Below are 22,939 nucleotides of genomic sequence, written 5' to 3' on the forward strand. Positions count from 1 at the left end.
GGAATTGATTGTTAAAATGTACGTGGAGTTACAGGATGATTAGAAATTAGGTTGCAGTCAGGAGATGATCCATGTGGAAGACGAGGTGCACTGGGAAAGAGTGAGTAGAAAAGACCATGAAATCCAAAATTATTTTGAGTTTCTCATGTTCCATAAAAATGAGCACAAAATCTGCTCAGGAGGAGCTAGGTGGGATGTAAATGTGAGACCAAGGGGAAGAGTTAATGTAGTGGAGAAGGAAGCAATCCGTTCACAGGGACGGAGTTGTGGCAGGTCACACAGAAGCTCATGGCAGTGAAGGCAGCTGCGATGCCTTCTGGTTCTGAAGTGTAGGAGCAATGAGGCAATGGTTAAGTTTTTGGGAACATGGGAAAAGATCTTGCTGAGATTCAGTATAATAGGCTGTTTGTGGGTTTCCCCACTAAGGATTTTCTGGAGGAATGTTGTGAATGGTTCTTATGCTTTTGGAAGGTATTAATTTATTCCACAAGTAGTCCTAATAGCAGGCAGCTGACGGGAAGGTTAGTTTGATATTGCGTTGCTGCTGTTAAGCAATTTTAAGAGACAATGAGACCTGAGCTTCTGTACAACTGGAAATTTGGCAAATGAGGAGCTCCTTATTTCATTGTGTATATAACTGTATTCTTGCTGTTACCCCCAAATCATTCTAGTTATGTCGAAATGTGTATTTCTGCAGTGGCTGTTTTTCCTCTGAGCACAGTGATTCCTATCTGAAATCTTTGCCTGAAAAGCTAAATGATGCCGCCAAACTATGATTTAGTCTCAAAGACCTTTATACTCTGAATCTCTGCATCTTAATACAACTGTGCCTTTCTTTTTCCTACTAAATGGAACGCGTTTAGGAGTTGGAGTATTCCCTTCACAGGACCCAATTCAGCAAATGTTGCCTCCTTGGATTTACAACGATAGTTTGGTCCCAGGTAAATGTGAAAGTGGGCATTTCTAAGTGGGCAATGTAAGGTGTGAATGTTTTGGTGAGCTTACGTTACTGTTTATTGGTTTTAAGCATTTTTCTTCAGTTATCAAATGAATCCTGCGTTTCTGATATGTTACATTTATGGTGGCTTCATCTACATTTGAAGAAAGGATTTTCTTCAAGCATGCTAAATCCTTAAACTAAAATTTCTAATGAAAGCAGATTATGTTAGAGGTCGCTGTTGCTAATAAGCCTGCTTTCATGGGCAGTCTGTTTCTGGCATCTCTTTTAATTGAGGAGGCCCATTTCTTAAGGCTGTTTATCTTATACATGCAAATTACTGTAGCATTGCATTTTCTGTTTACCATGCTAATATTGATTACACTGAGATTTAAATACATAAAACTTTTATAAATATATTTTTTTATGGATTATCCTACAATTTTATTAAAGAAACATGTTTTGCACTAAATGTATTTTGTATAAAGTATTTCTTCTTTGCTTGTTTTAAACTTGTGCATAATGATCTTCCAATAACACATTTAGATTAGAAGTGATGATGGCATACAACACCAGAATGTTGCTGCCTTAACTTACACTTCAGAATGTTATTAATTTGATATAATGTTGAGTTTGAGATAAAGTAGAAATGCAGTCTTAAACTTGCTTGAAAAGAGCAGTTGTCACTGCCTAACACTGACTCCCTCTTAACAGAGCTGTATAAGAAAATTTTAGAAACCACTTTGACTCCTGCTGGAATAGATACTGCTAAGCTGTATCCCATCCTGATGTCATCTGGATTGCCCAGAGAGACTCTTGGACAAATATGGGCTTTAGCCAACCGTACCACCCCTGGGAAGCTCACGAAAGAAGAGCTGTACTCCGTCCTGGCTATGATAGCAGTAACACAGGTACGTCTAAGGCTTTGGGGATTAGTGCAAAAAGGTAATTCACTTAACTAATCTGCCATAGACTGACTGCATGTTAGCACAAAGGGATGGTGTGCCACAGCTGTAAAAAATAAAGTAAAATACTGCTTTGCTGAAGTCCAGAGGAGAAGCTTCCCTTGTAACTTCAGTAGGACTGTAATTTTAGCCCTTGCTTGCTACCTCTCTCCTGAGCCAGTGGAGTGTGAATTTTAGTCTTCAATTCTTTGTCAGCATAGTATCATCTCTTACCATTTACTTCTAAGTACCAGCCTTGTATGAAAACTAAGAGGAAAGTATCTTGAGCAATGAAGATCTCGTGGGAGTGGACTATATAGCACGTGCCAGGTTCAGCATAGCTTTGCTTGCCTGTGCATGCTAGACTGATTTACTAAAAGCTGAACAAAAATGCTGTCAAATGTCTCTGCTCACCCAGGTGGGTATCATTGACCTCGGTGTAATGCCAGCAGTCAGGGTGTTGAATAGGATTCATTTTGTTTATATAGGCTCTTGGTCACATTTTTCCATTTCAGAAGATCTAACTGAAGCTGGAGCAGAACCCTGCTCTTTCATGGTTTCAATAATACAAGCTAGAGCTAGGAGTGAGAATGCAATATGCCTTTTTGCTGATGTGTACTATACAGTTGTCTTTGCTTTTCTGCCTTTGCAGAGAGGAATACCTGCAGTGAGTCCTGATGTGTTAAACCAGTTTCCAGCTGCCCCTGTCCCCACTTTAACTGGATTTCCGATGCCGCTGCCTGCCACAGTAAGCCAGCAGCCTCTGATGCCCTCTGGACCACCACCTGTCTCCATGCCTCTTAGCATGGGACCAGCTGTGATAGGAATGAACATAACGGCACCAGCGGGTGGAGCTGCAGCACAGCCTTCGGGAGCTTTCATGCCATCCTACCCGCCAAGTCAGGTTAGAGCTCGCTCTGTTGTGTGGCAAATACTGTCCTGGAAAGAGAATTAGCCTGAATGTTTCAAAGCTGTGTAATGACAACAGGCTTTAAGTAAGCAGAACAAAAAAAAGCTGGAATCCAGGATGTGGCATCTAAAAATGTGAAGTCATGCCACTGTGAATGTCCTTTTATTCTTTCCATTTCTTTCTGGTAGCATTATAAGAGGTACAACTTTCTCCATTACAAACTGAAATTGAAAGAGAATTTTAGTTAGGACTTCGTAATGCACAAAAAACGGAATTTTAGGTTAAACTACATGAGAGACTCTGCTAGATTACAGAATAGTTAGAAATAAGAGTTTTTGGGAGAAGATGCAAACTATAAAAACTAAAACCCTTTTTTTTTTTTTTTTTTTTTTTTACAACATTGTAAATCATGTTGAGATCAATTTTGCTGTTTTGCAAATATGGTTCATCTTTTTGGTGGTCTTGCTCTATGTATCTATTGATTTAAGTTATTGACTGATTTAAATTATTAATAGTTATCCTATATTAAAAGATTACATGGCTACGATCAATAATACATTTAATGTGAAGGGAATAGAGTTCCTTACTCAGCTGTTCTTCATGCATACTATCTGTAATCCTATACACCTTGTATGTGTTGACTGGGTGAGGTACAGGTGAAGTGGAAACACTGACCATACTAATTTTGCTTACTAATGTTGAAAGGGTTGTGGTTTTGTTGATTTTTTTTGAAGTGTATCACATTACTGATCTACTTTCATGTTATATGGCAATTTGGAGAGACAACAGTATATCAATTTACATGTTATTTGTAATGCAGGTAGTAAAACCAGAAGATGATGACTTCCAAGAGTTTCAAGATGCTTCAAAGTCTGGCTCACTAGATGAATCTTTCACTGATTTCCAAGGGGATGGAGCTGGCTCCTCCAAAGCAACCAGTTCACAGCATCGGAGCAGGTAGCAGATCTTTTGATTTCCACCCCTTCAGTATTTTAGAATTCTTTTAAGAAATGAAGTGCTTTCCTCTTTTGTGGGTAGCTTTCTAGCCTGTAATTTTCTTCTGTCACATGACTTCTACTCTGACAATTTCTTCTGAAGGTTGTTACAACTACAATTAGGCTTTCTGAATCAAAAATGACATTTGATGTGCCATAGGTGGTTGGCCATTCTTTACCATTCCAGTCACCATGCTGAGGTAAATTGCATATACAAGGTGTGGGGCTAGGTTTTCAAGTGTTTACACTACTGCACAGGCAATTGAAAGTTACTTCATACTGTGCATTCGGGCAAAAATCTTACATAAAGCTATTCAGAAAAAAATACACAAGGACAGGGGGGTTCTGCATGTAGTGTTGTGTGCTTCCATTAATAGCTTGACCCAGTGTTTGTTGGAGTTGACAGAAACCATTTGCTGACATCAAGGTCTTTTTTCAGGCCCTGAATATGGACCCTGGAATTCACGCAAAAAGCATGACATTGTACTCTTAAATGACAGAGAACTTTAGTGGACAGGGTTTTTGTTATTTCTCTGGCTAGCATGTACGTTGTTGATAGCTGAATATAAATCTGAATTGAAATCTTATGTAGACTTAAGCAATCTTGGCTCTTCATCTGGGAGACTGCCAAAATGTAATTCTGGCTCAGGCAGATTTTGTACAATAAAATATGCATGCTTGCTTCCTTTGAGAGTTTAAAATTAATCTTCCAAAGTTCTATGATCACAAAATTACAAAGTGTTTACTTCTACTGCATGTGGCAAAGTTTTGTGTAGCTCCCACATGTCTAATTGTAGACATACCACTTTTCCACGTACTGAACTATCTCTTCTTAGCTGCAAATAGAACGAGTGTTTTCCAGGTAAGTAGTGATTACCGGTTGCTTCCTCAACAGTGACATCAGCTGGGGATACTAAAACAGATCGTTCAGTTACACTGTGCCTAATGACATTCCATGTAAGGAATTTAATTTTGCTGATGTCAATCACTAATGCCATGTGTAGTTGAAGGTGCTCTATTTTAAGTATATCTTAATTTGCGTTAGACGTCATTTTGCAATTAAAGCCATTCTGTTAGTGAAAGTTTTAGCAGAAACACTGTTTTTAAATTCCACAGTGGGAAGTAGGGGATCGTAAGGGAAAAAAAAAAAAAGGTGTTTCATTGCAGCAGTTCTCTTTATTCTGTTGTAAAAGCATTCGTTTTTGAACAAAATGTTACAATGAGCTATAATCTAATTGCTTATGGAGCTTTATTTTAAAAAAAAGCCATCTGTAGAGTACAGATGATTAACCATTACATTTGCCAAGATTGCATATGTAATAGCCTGTTTTGCAGTGATGTGAAATTTAATTAAATTACCATAAGCTATATTTTTTTTGACGCTGCTCTGTCTGCAAGCATCACAGACCATCATTAGCACGTGTGTGCAAGTGGTAGGTCTGTATGTTGCTTGTAGGCTGCTGATAAGGAGATTTAAATGGCTCTGGAAAGATTCTTGCTTCAGGCCAAAGAATGCCATAGAAATTCATTCACGTTTTCAATGTGTATAGGATTGAATGACATAAACTAGAGGTAAAATGCATCATTCATATGTAAAGGATGTTGTTCTGTAGAGCTGCCAAGGTCTGATAAGGAGGCTTGTGCGGAGGGCAAGCAAAGCTCTCACAGAGCATCTTAAAAATCTTTCAGCAATTGCTAACATGGTGTTAGGTTATTATGGCAGTTTTACTATATAAAGTAAAATGTGTTTATGTGCAAAAAGATTTGCTTATGTAACTATGGAATAATCCTGATGTTGCTGAATAGATGGTTACCTAAACGTGCTGATTTGCACTGACAGAAATTCAAAGTTCTCTTTTACTTCACTTTGAACAGTGGTTCTGCTTTATTCTCTTAATTTTGCGATATAATATAATCAGAAGTTGATAAGCTGGGAAGCATGGAGCTGGAAAAACTTCATGCAGTTTTGACTCTACTATAGCTACTTCTACCAGAGAACAGTCCTTACACTGCCTTGGACACAGTGCTAAATGAAACATCAGTGATTCTTGGGGTATGTCTGTCCTCTTGTAGGCTAAGAGTTCCTGTGGTGGAAAGTTTTGGAGTTTTTTGCTCACGCTTTGTTACAAATCAAAATCAATAAAGGTGAAAATTGACTTCTGGCCTACAGAAATGCAGTTAGGTGAGATAAAGTGCAAGTTTTTCCATCAGTTACCCAACAGCAACTACCTGTTTACATGCTCTTACTCTTGATAGATATGAGGTAGTTTCCATAATGTTTCTGATTCAGAACTTTGTAGGGTACAAGCTTAAGTTCAGTGATCCAAGCTGTAGTCATAAAGTCCTTTAAATAAAACCTGGAACCATATATTTCTTCTGGATAAATTAAGGAACTTTGCTTTTATCTCTTTTGTTTTTAGTGTTCCTTCTTTACTAATGCCACTCCCAGGTAATAAGACACTCTCATCAACTGATAAGTATGCTGTGTTTAAAGGAATTGCAGCTGAGAAGCCTGAAAGTACAGCTACTTTTGGAGGTAAAAGGAAAAATATGCAACTACTCTGAACAAAGTATTGCAATGTTTCATATATCTAGTTTCTGGCATTTATTAAAATTTAATGTAAAAAGTCAGAGCAATTATGCCAATGTAAAATTTACGATACAAGTTCATAACTTTATGCAAATTTCTTTTCTCACATTCACTAGACTGTGGGGACAAGTATAGTGCTTTCCGTGAATTAGAACAACCATCAGAGACCAAATACATAGGTAAGCAGTATGTATTTTTGGAGATGCTTTAACATATTTTCATGATTCTTTTTTTTGGTAGTTCTCTACGAACTGTAGAATTTCCATTGCTAGGATTTCAGAATAATGGTCCTTCTGCTCCTCTGAACAACTTGACAGGAAGTATCAGTATACTCTCTGAACAGTCTACAAACTGTTTCTAGAAGATTGGCATCTTTTTTGGATGCTTCTGAGGCTCATTTTAAAATAACGACATAGTTGGAGTTTGTCTGTTTTAAGTAAGGAATCACATATTCTTAGAAGGCAGTAGAGTAAGATGCGTCTGGACAAAATTGCAACGTTTTTCTGTAGTTAGGGCAGAATTTAAATCTTTCACAGTCTTTGCTCTAAGAATAGATATGGTCACTTGTTTTTAAATTTGTTTAATTTTTTTTTCTTGATTGGGAAAAGTAAAACCTAGATGGCATGTGAGATGCAATATCTGTGTAATTACAAAAGCAGTCTCTCCCTTTCACCAGCTTACATTTCTAATGGAAAAGTTTGCAATCCATCAGTAAGTGTAGTTTGCTGTGATGTTTCATTTTTTGATGAATGGATAGCAATTTCACAAATACTTTTGCTGTTGTTGGGCCAAGTGAATTGGTTTGGAGGGAAAGGAGAATGGAATAATGTCAGCTATAGTCATGGTCTTCTATTACCCTTGTAAGGAGCAGTCTTTTAAATTTTGGTTAAACTAATTTAAAGGGTAATGGTGTATTTCTAAACTTGAACAAAATCTGTTTGTTGGATGCTTGTCGTAAGTTACGCATAAATACTTCGAAATTACAAATGATCTCTGTAAATATATGCTGGTCAGAAGGAAAAAATTATAGATTAAAATGAGAGCTTTATAAGTGTTCTAAAACAACCTATTAGGATGACAGCCTGGCATTCTGTTTTGCTTGTGGCTTGTCTCTTCCACCGTTTGGGTTCCCCCTATGCACCATTGGGTAGATTTGTTTGGCCGGCTGGCTTCTTTTAAGCCAGCTTCTACTTTCAGAAGTCGAGTTGGTCCCTCCTACATTCCCCTTCCAGTTTATAAGCTGGGCTGCTTTTGTCTCAACATTCTGCTGACATCCCATGAAGACACTACATTTGTGCAGTACGTCAAAGGGAGGGAGGGAGAGCTGCTTCTGTAAGAAAGCAAATGCTATATTGGTATAAGTCAAATCTGGGGTTATGTTTGCTGCTTGGCAAACGTGAGAAGGATGAAGTGGGGAAAAAGCCTTGTGCAGGAGCTGAATGAGACAGCTGATCACCTTTTGAATCTATTGGTCATGGTGTGTTTTTATAACAACTCATTATAAAGGGAATTTAATGTAACTTTGAGGCTATATGAAAGACTTTTTTTTTTTTTTTTTCCTGGAATGACTGTTAGAATCGCTGACCCTGAAACTTGTGTGGTTTATACAAGTTGAGTTTGCAGTTCTACGTGCATCCCGAGGTCTTAATTTAAATAGTTTGCATAAAATCTTTCTGACATTGCATGAAATAATTTGCTTGCTTGCATGGTATGGATATGATGTATTTGTTGTCACTGCAGTATCTTACTACTGTGTTGTTTTTCATTGTTCTTCTGTCAGGAGATAACCTTGCAGAATTCAAGTCTGCAGCAACCGATGATGGCTTCACAGATTTTAAAACTGCCGACAGTATCCCACCATTAGAGCCGCCTACAAAAGACAAAACTTTCCCTACATCCTTCCCTTCTTTGCCTATTCAGTCAAAACAGCAAACACAAGCTAAGCCCTCTTTGAATCTAGCAGACTTGGATCTTTTTTCCTCTACTGGAGAAAACAAGCAGCTCTCCTTCCCGCCTGCATTTAACGCATCAAAATCGTCCTCCTCCTTTCCTCCACCACCACTTCCATCTACCACTGCGCAGCCAGCACCTAGCAAAAGTTCGAGCTTAGCTGATGAGTTTGGAGAGTTCAACCTTTTTGGGGAATTTTCTAATTGCACATCAGCCAGTGGACAAGATGACTTTGCAGATTTTATGGCTTTCAACAATAGCGGTGGATTTTCTGAACAAAAACCAGACGACAAATACAATGCACTTAAGCTAGAGGCCAGCCCTGTTCCTCAGCCCGGCTCATCTGCCAGCACGGTGAAGAGCGGGCAGAATTCAGCCACCTCTGCTACGCCCACCAAATACGATATCTTCAAACAGCTTTCTCTGGAAGGCTCTGGAGCAGGCTTTGAGGAGGGGAAGGACAACACGCTTTCCTCAGTGAAGAGCGACGATGATTTTGCTGACTTTCACTCCAACAAGTTTTCTTCCACGTGCAGCAGCACAGATAAGTCCCTGGTGGACAAAGTCGCAGCTTTCAAGCAGGCCAAAGAAGACTCTGCGTCAGTGAAGTCTCTGGATCTCCCGTCTATTGGCGGCAGCAGTGTTGGCAAGGAGGATTCTGAAGATGCGTTGTCTGTTCAGTTTGACATGAAACTGGCTGATGTGGGAGGAGATCTTAAGCATGTCATGTCTGATAGCTCTTTGGATTTGCCAACAGTTAGTGGCCAGCATCCACCAGCAGCAGGTGAGGAATTGGTTAGATTGCTCTGGTAACGTAGGTGGTGGAGGTTTCAGTGTTCTGTGTGCTGAATTACAGAATAATGCACTGGTCTTTCAGTAGTGAAAGGCTTCTAAATCCGTGCACCTGCTAACCGACAGCCCCTTAAAAGGGCAGTATTTATTTATTTTTGTCTTAGGTGACTAGAGATTGAGCAGTTTGAACTCGATTCCAGTTTATTTTTGAGATCTGACAACATCATATTACTGGTACCTGTTAGCAACCGTCACTTAAGGGATTTGCGTGGAAAATTTTCTAATGCAAACGGTGTCATTCCATTTATATTAACAAGATAAATGGCAGAGAGTCACACTTTAATTTATTGGTTTCAACAAAGCATTTGACTCGGGGACTTAACCCACTCTGTGCTGCTAAAAGGGTAGGCAGAACACTCATTTGTGCTGTTAATGAAAAGCTGTCTAATCAATAACACTAGTATATTCCCGTTACGGGGGGGCTTAATTAGCGTAGCCAGTATTTTGCAGGACTACAGGTATTGTGTATACTTCTTAGAGTTAATACCCTCATTGGAATAATTGTGCAAGGGGTCTGTAAATGCTAGTACCATGATTGATAGCTTTTGGACCTAAATTTAAAACCACGGGACTTTTTATTTTATCCTTATGAGGCTTTCACCTTCTTTAATTTCCCTTTATGAAAGTACTCCTGAGAGAATGAATTAACCATCTCCAATCTGATTGCATATCATAAAAATAAATTTCCCAAGTGTCCTGCTTTTTCTTTTCATATGTACATAGGAAGATAAGATGTAGTTAAATGTTCTGTGGCCTTCAATAATACGGGAACCATTACTGTGTTCTAGGGACAAGTATTATGCAGTCAAAGGCTTTTCTGAACGGGGGAAGCATACAAACTGCAAATGTAAAAGCTGTTACTGCAAGAATTGGTAATTTCCAGATGAAATAATTCTTCCATTTTTGCAGATATGAGTAGAGAAAATATACAGTACTGTAATTTTGCATTATATGCTATTTTTAAGTAGGGGAGGAAAAAATTGAGTTGGCAACTTTGACATGGAAGATACTCTATAACAGGGTACAAAATATCAGGAATAATTTTATTAGCAAAGACATTTAATTTTCATATTACTGCTTGGTGAAATTCCAAGTCGAGTGAGCTGTCAAAAACGTAGCACCTACAGTGTATTCTTGAATGTTTACTTTGGTTTTGAAAGCACTTTTTTCGTAATATTTTTCTAGCCTCTTTTGGTGGTAGCTTGACTTATGTAGCTCTTCTACGGTACGTGAGCTTTTGCCACAGAAATCAGTGATTAATAATTGCCATTTGTGGCAGGAAAGATTTCTTTGGGTCGTTTAAAGGGGTTAGCCGATCATGTGCTTGTTGCTAAACTTTTGAACTTTGAAGTATTAATTAGAAGCTATTTTTATTAAACTCAAACAAGTCTGTATTCTCTTATGGTGCCAAGCTAGATGTTTTTCCACAAGGAGGGTTTTACTCCACTGAATTCTGTTCCAATCTCCTAGCGGAGCGTGCTCTGGACTATCTGTTACCAATACTTCTGTGCTCATGTGTTCCTCTCTGTATGTTTGATGCATTTCAAGCTATGAACTGCTGATGTTCAAGTCCTTTTTTATTTTTTTAAGTTTACCTAAGTTAAAAAGCAGATTTTTTTTTCCTCCATTTTCTTCAATCTGTAAATCTAATGTCAAAAAGGGACAGTATCCCTTTGTAGTCCTCAGTGCTGAGAAATGGCAGACCAGGCACTGGGAATCGTTAGGTTTGCAAGCAATATTGAACACCCCGAGTGAACCAGAGCAGCGGGGTGGGGGCTGTTGATAAATAGTAGACTTTTCTGCTGTAGTGATATAGAGGTTTTTATCCTTTGGCTATTGAGATTTCACGTTGTGTAGCTTTCGGACGTGGGCAGGTAGGTTGCTTGTGCTGGGAATTAGCGAGAAGACACCAAGCTGCCTCCCATGCAGCTGACCTTGGCCTGGAGGGAAGCAAGTTTTTCAGTTTTGCTCTCCGAAGGGGATACTGTCTCTTTAAACTTTGCTATAATTCTTTGTGTGGAAGGTAGATTATACTAATGTTGCCTGATTTCTCTTGCATATACTTCGTATAACCCTTTGAGCACTGCCTGCATGCTGTTAGTTCAACCGGGCTGCTTCTTTTAAACCAAATTTATGTTTCACTCCAAGACTAAAGCATTTTTAATTAGCATCTAGTCATGTTATACGAACCTAATTTGTTCTGCCAAACGTTGCAGTGGGAGCGTACCTCGCCGGGGGTATTCTCAAAGGGTTATCCAGTTTGCTGCACTTACAAATCTGTAAAGTATCTTTTTCTTTGGCATTACTGGAGATCTCTGTATATTTTAATCAACTTCAGGTTTTTTGCTGCTTTTCTAATGTCTTATTTCAACTAAACATTTCCTGTGTGAATGTGCCTTCTCAGACCTGCTTTGATATCTCTCTTCTGCAAGTATTGACCTGCATGCTTTATTCTGATAACACCCTTACGAGCTCCTGTGTATCACTATCTTTTGTGATCTGTAAGTCCTGCTGTGTTAATAAATATTATCTTGGCATATTTTGAAAATGTGGGGGTGTGTGATTTGTTGCTGGATTGCAATCATACCTCTTTTTCCTGCAAAATACAAAGTTTAAAGTTATAGTATCCCCTTAGGCTGGTAGGGCAGCGCGCGGGCGAGCTTCTCCTCTGCAAACCTCTTGAGCTGGGTGCTTGGACCTCCCTCTGTGCCTTTCTGAAACCTTCAATGTCAGCTAGACAAAAACTTTTTTAAGAAAGGATCTTGAGAGGGATTGAACTGCCCAGACGTTCGGTGGCAGGGCTGTTTCTGTGCATTGGTTTTGAGGGCACGGTGGTAGTTGGAACTGAAGACAAATCCTGGTACCTGTCCCCAGGTCTCCCCATCTGTATTTCCCTGCTGCTAGCCCAGGTTGTAAGAAGACTTAGTGAAGAAGGGCATTTGGAAAATGTGTCGCTCTTTAGGTCTTTATGAGTAGGAGACCATTAAACAGTATTTGGATGTTTGTTTAGCTAATCCAGAGTGAGTTAACTGGTGCCCTAAAGTATAAAGGGCCCTGCTTCGTTCTTCTCTGTTTTGAAAGTCCTAGCTTACTAAACATGAACGTTTTCAAACACAAATGACAGCTGCAAATCTGTGCCACAGCACGGTGTCACTTCAAATTCTTCCAAATCCTGGGCCACCAACAGTTTTGGATTATTGTCAAATTAGGAGGCAAGGTTAAAAGCCAAAAATACTTGAGATGTGGGGTAAAGTTCGAGTGTTATGCCAGTGCAAGCCGGATTTTTGTAGTTCCTTGCCCCAAAGCCAAAAACAGGCTAAAAGCCAGTTTTTTCTTTACACCTCTCTCATTCTACAGAACCCGTACATTATGTCTAGCCCTAAAGCTTTTTAAACAGAAGGCTTGAACATAAACCTGAGAGACTTAATTCTGCAGGGCTTGTGCTATTAGTATTTGTTCAGCTAATCATACCCGGAGGAGGAAAGTAATGTTCACGACTGCTTTAATACATTTTTGTCCAGGCTTGACAGTCAAATTCACGTGCTTGCAAATAGAAGAGATGTAAAAGACTTGTTTATCCTGCAAAGGTTCCCACCAAGGGAAGGTATCTGTGGTCTTCTGAAGCCGAGCAAAGGGCACAGAGGCACCAGCAACTCCTTGCAGCTCTGTCCTGGCTCCCGAAGGGTCAAACTGAGCTGGCTCCTGCTCCCCATGCACGTTCAGAGGGTCTCTATTCAGCTGTGAAACAACGTTCATCGTGATAACAGGAAAATAATTAGCAAGGGCTTTCATTCCACAAGGTTTGAAGGGTTTCCTCTCCAGCAGTGCTGGGTGCTGCCTTTCAATGGAATTGCACTGGGGCAATTGAAGCTGTTGTGGACTTCAGCAGCTGAGAAACGGGCTTTGCCTTTCTCTGATTGCTGGCAGGCAGGGCACAGACAGCAGCAGTACGAGCTCTCTTCTCCTCCAATTCTCATCCTGGCCCTTCTCAGGGGTCTCTTCCTTGGAAGGGGTCCAGAGCTGGTGCCTGCCACCCATCAGTCTCGGGGCTTCTTGCTGGTAACGGTGCTGGTGTAGGAGCTGGGCTGGGTTTTGGGGCACTGATGCTGTGCTGCTAGGACCAGGAGCAGCATCCTGCATCACCCAACCATCCCAAGCATGGTGCGAGTTGCATTTATTCATTAGAGTTGAATATAAACTGAAATATTGAAAAGTGAAACCCTCCTGTGTTGGCTATAATCACTGAGTATATGATACAATCTTGAGAATTGCATTTTTTCGTTGTTGTTAAACTAACTAACTCTGACAAAGGTTTCTTTAAATGATTGAACTGTTGACGTGGAAGACTCCAGCTTGTAAATTGCCTCCAGGCATAACTTGATCCTTGATAGCTGCAATACATTGTTATAGTTGGCTCAAATGAAGGATGGCAAAGTCGTCTGTAGATTAGATAATGTATAAAATGGTGTTTTACCTGCATCTCACCCTGACAGTATTCTCCCAAGCTCTGGTTGGCAGCTCCTCGTGCACCGCTCAGCACCAGCAGCAGTACCAGCCCCAGGTGATCCTCGGGCAGGCTGAACGTGGAGCAGGGAGCACGGCTTTGGTAGTTCAAACTAGGTGGGAAGGAAAGGGTAAATATTTCAAACCCTCTGCACTGGATGAAATACGAACTGGGTTTTGCTTCTAAAGCTTTCAGAAACTTCCAGCGCTCCAGCACGACTCTGTGAAGATCACTCTTTCCATTCTTGCTTTGCTAGAAAATATTTTTTTAAGGAAAAAAAAAATGTGGTTATGTGATATTTGAATGGATCCGACTTGGATTTTTATGGACACGCACACCCCCTTCCCTCCCTGACCCCTCTTTAAGCGGTTTGGGATTCCATGCCCATTGTATTTCACGGGGTGTGTGTTTGTAGTCACGCCAGGGCTGGCTGTGCCAATTCCATGCGGCTCTAACTGCACTGGCAGTAAGAGCACTGAGATTTTTATAACAAAACTCAAATCTCATGTTTCTGAAAGCTAGCAAGGTTACTTAGGAATGCTGTTTTATTATGATATAGTTCACTAAAATCCATTGATGCCTCCCTTTCATATTTGCCCTGCTTCCACAGGGCAGTCTGCTGCATGTTCTCCAAAAGGTGCTAAGAAATCAATTTTAACCTTGCCAAAAAGGTTGCATATCCTCAAAGGAAAGCGTTTTCTTAGGGATTTGTATGGATTTATTCTTTGCTCTTTTTTGGATGAGATTTAATGCTTGCCATCAGTTCAGATGCTGTTTGTACAGAAAGTTTCCTGCCGGAGGAAATGGCAGGAGCTCAATAGCAGGTGTCTTTCCTAAATGCGATACTTAGACTTAATTCCTTTTTTCCCACATAATCACGTCTCGCTTTGAAAAAAATATTCTGATGCGCATGCATCTTCTTATATTTTGAATTGCCATAACAGCAAAATGAAGGTTTTATTGCATCCGAGGTTATAAATGCAGCGTTTTAACTGGAGCGGTTTTATTCATTAAACGTATCTGCGGTCTTTAAGCAAAAGGCTGTTGCAGGAGCAGTTCTTAACAGCGCTTAATAAAACAATCTTGTGCCAGTAATAAAGATACCCACATCATAAAGAGTTCTCTAGGGTCAACCAAGAAGTGCTTTTCACATGTAAACTGCTGCCTCGCTTATTAGTCTGGTGGCGAGTTGCTCTGCTGCCTGTCGAGGGAAGAGAAACGCTCCCCTTGTCGTTATACAGCAAATGTGCTGAGAGCTTAGGTAAGCCTTTTGTCCTGCTGCAGCTATGGCAAAGGTTAGGACTGTGCTTCTATACAAAACTTCTGACTCATGACAAATACAGTTCATGGCCTAGCTAAATATAGCGTGGGTTTTTTTGCAATAGAATAAGACTTTTTTTATAAAACCTACTTTACCTTGAACTACAGACAGTCACGCAGAACTTTGTATTTTTTGTACTTCTTATTAAATTGTTTGGGGACTGCTTTAGCTGTAGACGTTTTGTACCTGAACAACATCTTTCCTGTAGTAGAATACTTTTATGAAAGTTTATTCCCCAGAGTAATACTTCTGCAATCAGTGAAACAATCCAAATAAAATGCATAGACGAGAAGTGTGACATTTTATCTTAGCCCTTAAACCTATAGAGGCGGGCTTCATGCCTGCATGAATTCACGTAGAGAATGGTAAATATTAGCTTGTGAATAACAAAATCCTTTTCTGCCTTCCCTGCCAGGATTACAGGGGAAGCGCTGGGAGCTCAGGGCTCCCATCCGATGCTGTTACTGATTCTGCGTGTCCCTGAGCCAGGATCGGTCAGCAGGAATGCAGTGACCTGCTCCTTTAGGATGCGCTTTCAGCTCCAGCTCCTACCGGTTATCAAAGAAAGCATTCACCCGAGATTTTGCAGATCTTCACAGCAGGATCATCACTCTTTCTTGCCACACCTTGGTGAATGCTGAGACAATAGCCATGCTTAAATCTGTGCTGGGTTTTGAAGTCAACACAAATTGAAAGGGAAAGGTTGCTTGGTACGCTGTGGTATTTTCAAGATCTCAGGATTAATTACAGTTGGCTAACATTTTGGAGGTGATTCTGGCACTCTTTAATGCTAGTGAAACTCTCATTTAGCTTCTCTAAACAAAACCTTATATTTGAGAGCACAAGGTGTGGTTTCTTGTGATAAATTACCGATCCCTTGCAAGTCAGCTCCTTTTTACCTCAGAGCCTTGTTTCTGTTCAGTTTTGCCCTGAGCAGGTGATTTCATCTCGCCTGTTTACCCTTCTGCAAACTGCTTGCTCTACAAATTTAATATTCGAATGGCACTTTGAAATGTTGCCCTGTATATTCAAGGTGCTAACGCTTATTACTGAGGTGCTGTCAGCTGCACAGGCAGCAGCTGCGTGAAGGCTGTCCCTCAGGACACTCCGATAGGTGACACACTGCACGGAGACGTTTCGCTTTGTTGCAGTAGCCGTCAAGCTCTATCATTATATCGTATACTCGTTGGACTTTTTAATTAGCCATGGATGTGGGTCGTGCCTGGAAAGCAGCCTGAAGCACGGCGTGCTCTCCCCTCCCAGTAAAATGAATAAACGTCGGTGGAATATTTTGTTAAAAGGGCTTAATCCTCAGGTGGTGCAGCCGCCGTGGGTCTGCCCTGGCTGTGCTGAGGCCTGGCTGTGCCTCCTGCCTGCCAGCCAGGTGAGGCCCTAACGCTCACAGGAGCCTCGGCACAGATGATACTCAGGGAATGTGTTTGCTTCGCCTTGGGACCCTCTGACCGTAGGCCCTGAGCAGCGGCTGAGCGTCTAATCCAAGCTGACAGTCGCTAATGCTGGGTAACAAATGCCAAAGGTAGCCCAGCAGGGCTTGTTAAAACTGCTCAAATGAAAACCATCCAGCCCCTGGCTCTGGGCGCCTTCGCTGCGGATCAATCTCAGTCGAAATGTGAGAGATAAGTTGTGTGAGCAGCAGGCAGAGCCTGGCAGGAGCTGGGCACTGCGTGGTCCCCTCAGCTGGCTTTAATGTAAGCAGCCAGACCGTATCCTACACCCGCTCACGGCAGTGAGAAGAACCTAGTGGCCCATATAATTGCTGGGTGAGTACGAATGTTTGGAGCTTTCTGCAAAATAATTGGATTTTCTCTATCCTTAAGTGAACAAACTGTGTAAATGCTAAACCGGGATCTTGGCGATATCCGTTGTTTCTGAAACTTGTAGGTTTGAAGAGTCGGTCATGCGGCACCGCAGGAATTGTGATAAGCTTTAACACGACTTCTTAAAAATTCTTGCAGCACGTCTCTATACATTATTTGTATCAAAGCGTGAATATAAAATGGTTTAATACTTTATTGAAGGGGATGGGGAAGCTAACCAAGCTGTCTACGTGGTTGGTTTTGGTAAGGTGAAATAGCAGCTCCGACATCTCATTGAGTTAATGCTTACATCTTGCTTATAGATTCAGTAGCCAGCATCAGAAAACTGAAGTAGTGATGGGTGCAGTACGTACTGTCTAAAAACATCTTCTTTTTTAGTGTTTCTTTGCTATCTGGAATGGGATGGTGACTTTCAGCTTAAAATATAAGACGCTATTCAAAGGTTGAGGCTTGTATTTAGTAAGTAGGGAATTTTTGTATTAAACTCTTAGGTATTTTTTGGATTATTTTTGTGCAAACTAGCTTAAGCCTCATCAAAACAACAATGCACTGTGTTTGTTTCTGCAGTTCTCTGAGACTCTTAGCAAGTAGCTATTATTTTTAGACAGTGTGAAGAGATTAATGTTTGAACTTCAGCTTCTAATTGTAGGGGTTTCTTTTTCTCAGATATAGATGACTTAAAATGTGCCCCGTTTGGAAGCTATAACAGTGGGTCTGCAGTCAGCAGCCTGGCAAGCTACGACTGGTCCGACAAAGAAGACATTCACCAGAGCAAGAAGTTCTCCTCCTTTGTCCAGGCTTCGGGAAGCGGATCCTCTGCAGCTACCTCTGTTCTTCAGAAGAAGGAGACTTTGTTTGGCAGTTCAGAAAACATTACCATGACAACCGTTTCCAAAGTGACAACCTTTTCTAGCGAGGATGCATTGCAGGATGTTTCGTTTGCAGCCTTTGCAAACTTTAAGGACTCCGGACCAATATCCAGCGGTCCAAGTGATGATGACATTGGAGACTTTGGTGATTTTGCAAGACCTTCATCAGAAGCGCAGGATGCAGCAGCCGACACAAGTCAAGAGGCAGACTTCCTTGCTACTGGCATCTCTTCTGAAATGCGCAGGGAGTCCACGGATGACTTTGGAGAATTCCAAAGTGAAAAGCCAAAAATTAGCAAATTTGACTTCTTGGTGGCAACTTCCCAAGGCAAGATGAAATCTAGTGAAGAAATGATCAAGAGTGAGCTGGCTACCTTTGACCTGTCTGTTCAAGGTAAGCCCGCTCAGAGCAGAGCAATCTCATAAAGCAGGTACTTATTAAAGGCTATTTTTTTCTAATCAAATTATAAATTAGCCAGTGGGGATTGTTCTAAAGACTACTGGAAACAAGCTCCTTATTGATTTCTATGACGTTTGGAGTAGAGTTCTTCGTAGAAATAAAAAGTTGTTGTGCCAAAATTTTGTAAGCATTGAACCGGGGAAGCTTGCACCAGTCAGTGAGTAAATAGCAGGTTTTGTTCTTATGGAGGCGCAGTGCATCCCTCGATACCACTACATTCATTTTAAGTATTCCCTGCCTTTGAGTGGAAGAAAAACCTTGTTTATATCCGAACTTTTTAGGGTCTCATAAAAGGAGTTTAAGCCTAGGTGACAGAGAAATAAGCCGCTCTTCACCTCTACCGGTTTTGGAGCAGCCGTTTAGAGATCGTTCAAACACCCTGAGTGAGAAGCCGGCCTTGCCTGTCATCAGAGACAAATACAAAGACCTGACCGGGGAAGTTGAGGTGAGGAATTGTCTGGAAAATCAGCAATGACATTCATTGGTGGTATGATATTAAAGGAGTTCTGTATCCCAGCTTCTTGGGACTTCAGCTGTTTCCGTTTAGGGTGTATTTCTAAGATGGAGCCTGGGTGAAGTTAGGTGTTTTGATTTTGCTGTTCATAAAGAAAGGGTTCTTTTCTTTGTCTTCTTCTTATGAACAGGAAACGGTTCATAAAGGAGGTTTCTTCTTTAAAGCCTTGTGGCATGGAAAAAAATGCTGGTGTCTGAATCATTTGACCTTGCAGTCCAAGCTTGTAACTGGAAATTGGTTACGACTAAAATCTAATCCTAGTTTTGGCACTGAGACCATTGGCTTTGAGAAATGGCTTAACTTTTTGGCTGTGTAATCGTTATTTCTCTCGCTCGTATTAAGAATAGGATGGTAAAAGGACTTGGATTAAGTTCTGCTAATCCCCATTTCTGTAACGGCAAACCTGTAACAAATTTGTTGGGAGTGGGAATGTGTGTGCTTCCTTTTGAAACTAGTTCTAACTCCCAGAAATCAAATTTTAGAGGTCAGATGCAAAGAGACTATTTTAAAAATTAGGAAAAGGTATTTTCGATTTTTTCATAGCTAACCTGCAAATGAACTCTTTAAATACCTGTCTTCTGTATGTCTGTTGTGGTAGGAGAGAGGGAAATGCATGTAGAAAGAGGATTCAGACTGTCCTTTTCTTTCAAATAGGAAAGTGAGAGATACGCTTATGAATGGCAAAGATGCTTGGAGAGTGCCCTGCAAGTAAGTGTATAGCCTCTGAAATCTTTTCCTCCTTAGTGTAGGTACAACTGTATTCAATGTTTAAGACTGTATAGGCATGGAAAGGGTGTGAATCAGCCCGAGCAGAGCCCAATAAAACATGTTGTTTGGGGCATTGGTATCAGCACCTTGCTCTTCAGCACCGTATTTTAGAAATGGGCATATTTAATATGGCTTGAGGAGAGGTCATGGATTTTCTGGTAATGTGTGTCAGGTATTTCACAGCCAGAGTAATTTTCCTTAAAATTTCTTTTTACTGTCTAATACTAAAATGCAAAAAAAAAATCTGAATGCTATTATTAAACTAAATAGCAATGCATGCATACACTCAAAACTACTGTTTTAGTAATGAAAACATTGGTGGGAATGCACTAAGGTTTTAAATGTTCATACTTTTACCCTGATCTACTTAGACTTACAGCATGAATGTACAAAATCATGAGACTGAATATAGCAGTCATTTAATTTGCCTCCTTTTTTGTGTAACGATTTCTGTTGGTGACAATTTTGTTTGTAGTAATTATTTTAAGGTAAATAACACCACCTTTTTATGAATCTTACTTCCATCAGGTCATAAAGAAAGCAAATGATACCTTAAATGGAATAAGCAGTTCATCTGTTTGCACTGAAGTTATCCAGTCTGCTCAAGGCATGGAATATTTACTAGGTATGTTTTAATTTAGTGCCTCTCTTGCATTAAATGTTCTCCTATACTAATGTACAATCATTTTTCCCCAAATTGTGTTTTTTTTTTTAGTTTAATCTATGCCTGTATTGAAAAGATGAGCAACAACTGCTGCTAAATAATGTAACTACTACTTAGAAAAAACAGTCCATGACCGCCTTTAATATGCTGTGCCTATTTTGTGCTATTTTTGAGCCACAATTTCAGGAATCTTGTTCCTGCAGTGAATTTATCTGTGTTTCTTTGCTCTGTTTTATTCAACAGGGGTTGTTGAAGTCTATAGAGTAACAAAGAGAGTTGAACTGGGTATCAAAGCAACAGCTGTCTGTAGCGAGAAACTCCAACAGCTGCTGAAGGATATTGACAAAGTATGGAACAACCTAATAAGCTTCATGTCACTTGCTGCTTTAACGGTAAGGCCAGAAATAAGTTATCTCTTTACTAGCAGAAACCTCATAATTATGTGTAAAATGACTTCATGGGGTGTCCTAACTTTCTTTTTTTTCTTTTTCCTCTTGCAAAATGGAAATACACTTGTTTGTAAAATCTAGTTTAAAGCTCTGTGTAAGAAAACTTACTTATGTGCAAATACTGCGTTATGTTAGTAACTTAAGGATGTGATACCCTCTGTGTCTGTGGACCTCTCTAACAAGGGAAAATTAGTGAAATTTTATAAGCCATTATGTGAAGCCAGAATTGTGTGGATTTACCTTGTCAGTGAAACATCCCTGCAGCCAGTTCTAATGCTAACAGTACAGGAGCATGCCATGTAGCAACACAGGAATAACTGAACTGTTTTCTTTTCTCTCTGGATTTTGGAAATGCCTAAGTTTGTTTTGGTTCCCACTGCAGACTAAATAGTTCTTCCTCCTTGCAATAGAACTGCCAAAAAAGACTCAGTTGCTCTGAGACAGTCTGGTAGGAGCTCGAGAGCTTTCTGCATAGACACAAGGAGAGACGGTGGGGGGCTGTCTGAGCACTGGTCTTTAGGTGACGGAGCACCAGATGGGAAGGGTGCTCAAAGGAACTGTGAAAAAGAGGGCTGTGTAGGGGCCTGGTACAGAATAGATACAACTGGAAAGCAAGAAAATAAACTTGCCATTAAGTATCTTTCACTTAGCTCCTGCAACGTTCACACAGAAATATGTGCAAAATGACTTCCTTTAACCATGGTAGAACTCATATCCTTAGGGAATCATCCTTATGAGGGTGCTTGATACAGTCTTGTGTAATGGATCTCTTTAATTCAGTGTATAGCTGAGGAGTCTCCAATCCCTAGTATCAGTGCTTCACATCAAGCACCCATAACTAGATCATTGCTGTGTTATCTTCTCCCTGAACGCTTTAATTTGTGGCTTCCTTCCTGCAATGCAGCCGTGGCCACTAAAGATCTTTGCTCCTCAGCAAGCAGCTGGTTGTAAACGAGCCCCCAGGTACCTGGTTTCTGCCTCAAACAGCCACCTTGAGCAAAGCAGGTATTGTGTCAGTCCCTTTTTACACACCTCTTGCACACTTCAAATCTCTCATTACACGCAGCGATGCCAAGCAGGTGCTTTTGGTAACCCCCAGTGTTACACAAGGCCTGTCAGAATATGAAACTTACACTGCCAAGCTATTTTGCTGCCTGGCAGGTGAGGTTGATAGACGAGGACTCATCCGTTTGAAATCTGGCATTGTTGATGGTGACAATCTAAAAAGCTACCAGGAGCCTCTCTTGGTTTAAAACAAGTAGATTAAAATTTAGTTCCTAAAGTACTTTTCCCTGGCAGATTACAGGGATTACCTTTAAGGTCTGTGCTACATTCTCCTTAGCAGTCCAGCTAAAAGTTAAGCACGCTTGGAGCTGCAAACAGCTTCTCAAACATGTGCAGTGCCGCGGAAATTACTGAAGAGACTCCTGACTCCGATACTTCTCAAAATCATCCTTTTTTGTTTCTCTTCTCCACGTGGAATACCGAACCATGTGGAACCGTGCCTTCCCCCGGTGTCACAGATCCCACACGGTGCAGAGAAGTAGCCCAGCTCAGAGGCACGCTCTGGGAAAGGTTAATTTTATCTTTTAAAGGATTTTGTTGCAAAGTAATTTTATGCACAGCCTTGTGGTTTTTCATTGCAAATTACAGGACGACCTTCTCATTTGCTTCACTCGTGCGTTTGGTAAACAAATATTAGAGTGTGTTTATTAATTTGATTGATCTACTTAGAGATTAAAGGGCTTTTTTCAGGATTCCAATTATTCTCCAGCCATTCAGCAGGGGAGTGTGATCAGCATACCTAGCCTATGGATTAAGAAAGAGTACGTGTGTTTTATGATCACACATTTTGTTTGTTTCTCGCATTTCTAGTCATTATTTTTAATTGTGCTACTGCCTTCAAGCAATAAATACTTCAACAGCTTTATAGCATGCATATGTAAAGCTTTCTGTAACCGTTTATCTTGTAGCTGAAATTTAAGATTGTGTACCAGAAAAGTTGATTATTTGCAGGCTTATTCTCCCAATCTTTGCCTCCGTTGGACCTGAGCTTGTCTGGCATGAAATAGCTGGTGACCTTAATTCTTACGTGGTTTGGTTAATCTTAATATCCCGTTTGGTACTGCTGTGCCATCCTGTAGATTCAGGAAAAAAAACCTTCAGAAAGAATAACAACTGCCCTTTTTGATCAGGCAGTAACACGGAATTCAGGACAATAAACACAGATACGGACACCACTTCAAACACCAGTGGAAGCCGTGCTGGCCAGCGCCTCGTTTCCTCGCAGCTGCACAAATAGCTGGTGCATACCCGCTGTTTATCTGCATCCAGTTCTTAATACGCTGCAGTTGAAATGTAGCAGCAGCTGCCC

At 40.6% G+C, this 22,939-nt stretch overlaps 1 protein-coding gene across 8 annotated transcripts in view; it reads left to right on the forward strand.

Annotated features, from left to right (window-relative positions):
• Window positions 1-22,939, forward strand: part of SYNRG (synergin gamma) — a 40,368-nt gene that overhangs the window by 12,433 nt on the left and 4,996 nt on the right. For all 8 annotated transcript variants that reach the window (XM_068656271.1, XM_068656272.1, XM_068656274.1 and 5 more), the window contains 12 exons: window positions 864-941; window positions 1,652-1,848; window positions 2,534-2,785; window positions 3,612-3,748; window positions 6,207-6,322; window positions 6,493-6,555; window positions 8,157-9,110; window positions 17,508-18,104; window positions 18,452-18,615; window positions 19,339-19,392; window positions 19,981-20,077; window positions 20,360-20,508. In XM_068656271.1, the coding sequence (XP_068512372.1) occupies window positions 864-941; window positions 1,652-1,848; window positions 2,534-2,785; window positions 3,612-3,748; window positions 6,207-6,322; window positions 6,493-6,555; window positions 8,157-9,110; window positions 17,508-18,104; window positions 18,452-18,615; window positions 19,339-19,392; window positions 19,981-20,077; window positions 20,360-20,508 (2,858 nt within the window). The remainder of the gene's footprint in view (window positions 1-863; window positions 942-1,651; window positions 1,849-2,533; window positions 2,786-3,611; window positions 3,749-6,206; window positions 6,323-6,492; window positions 6,556-8,156; window positions 9,111-17,507; window positions 18,105-18,451; window positions 18,616-19,338; window positions 19,393-19,980; window positions 20,078-20,359; window positions 20,509-22,939) is intronic.

The sequence above is a fragment of the Anas acuta genome, chromosome 19 (genome assembly GCF_963932015.1).
Source record: "Anas acuta chromosome 19, bAnaAcu1.1, whole genome shotgun sequence".
Classification (NCBI taxonomy): domain Eukaryota; kingdom Metazoa; phylum Chordata; class Aves; order Anseriformes; family Anatidae; genus Anas; species Anas acuta.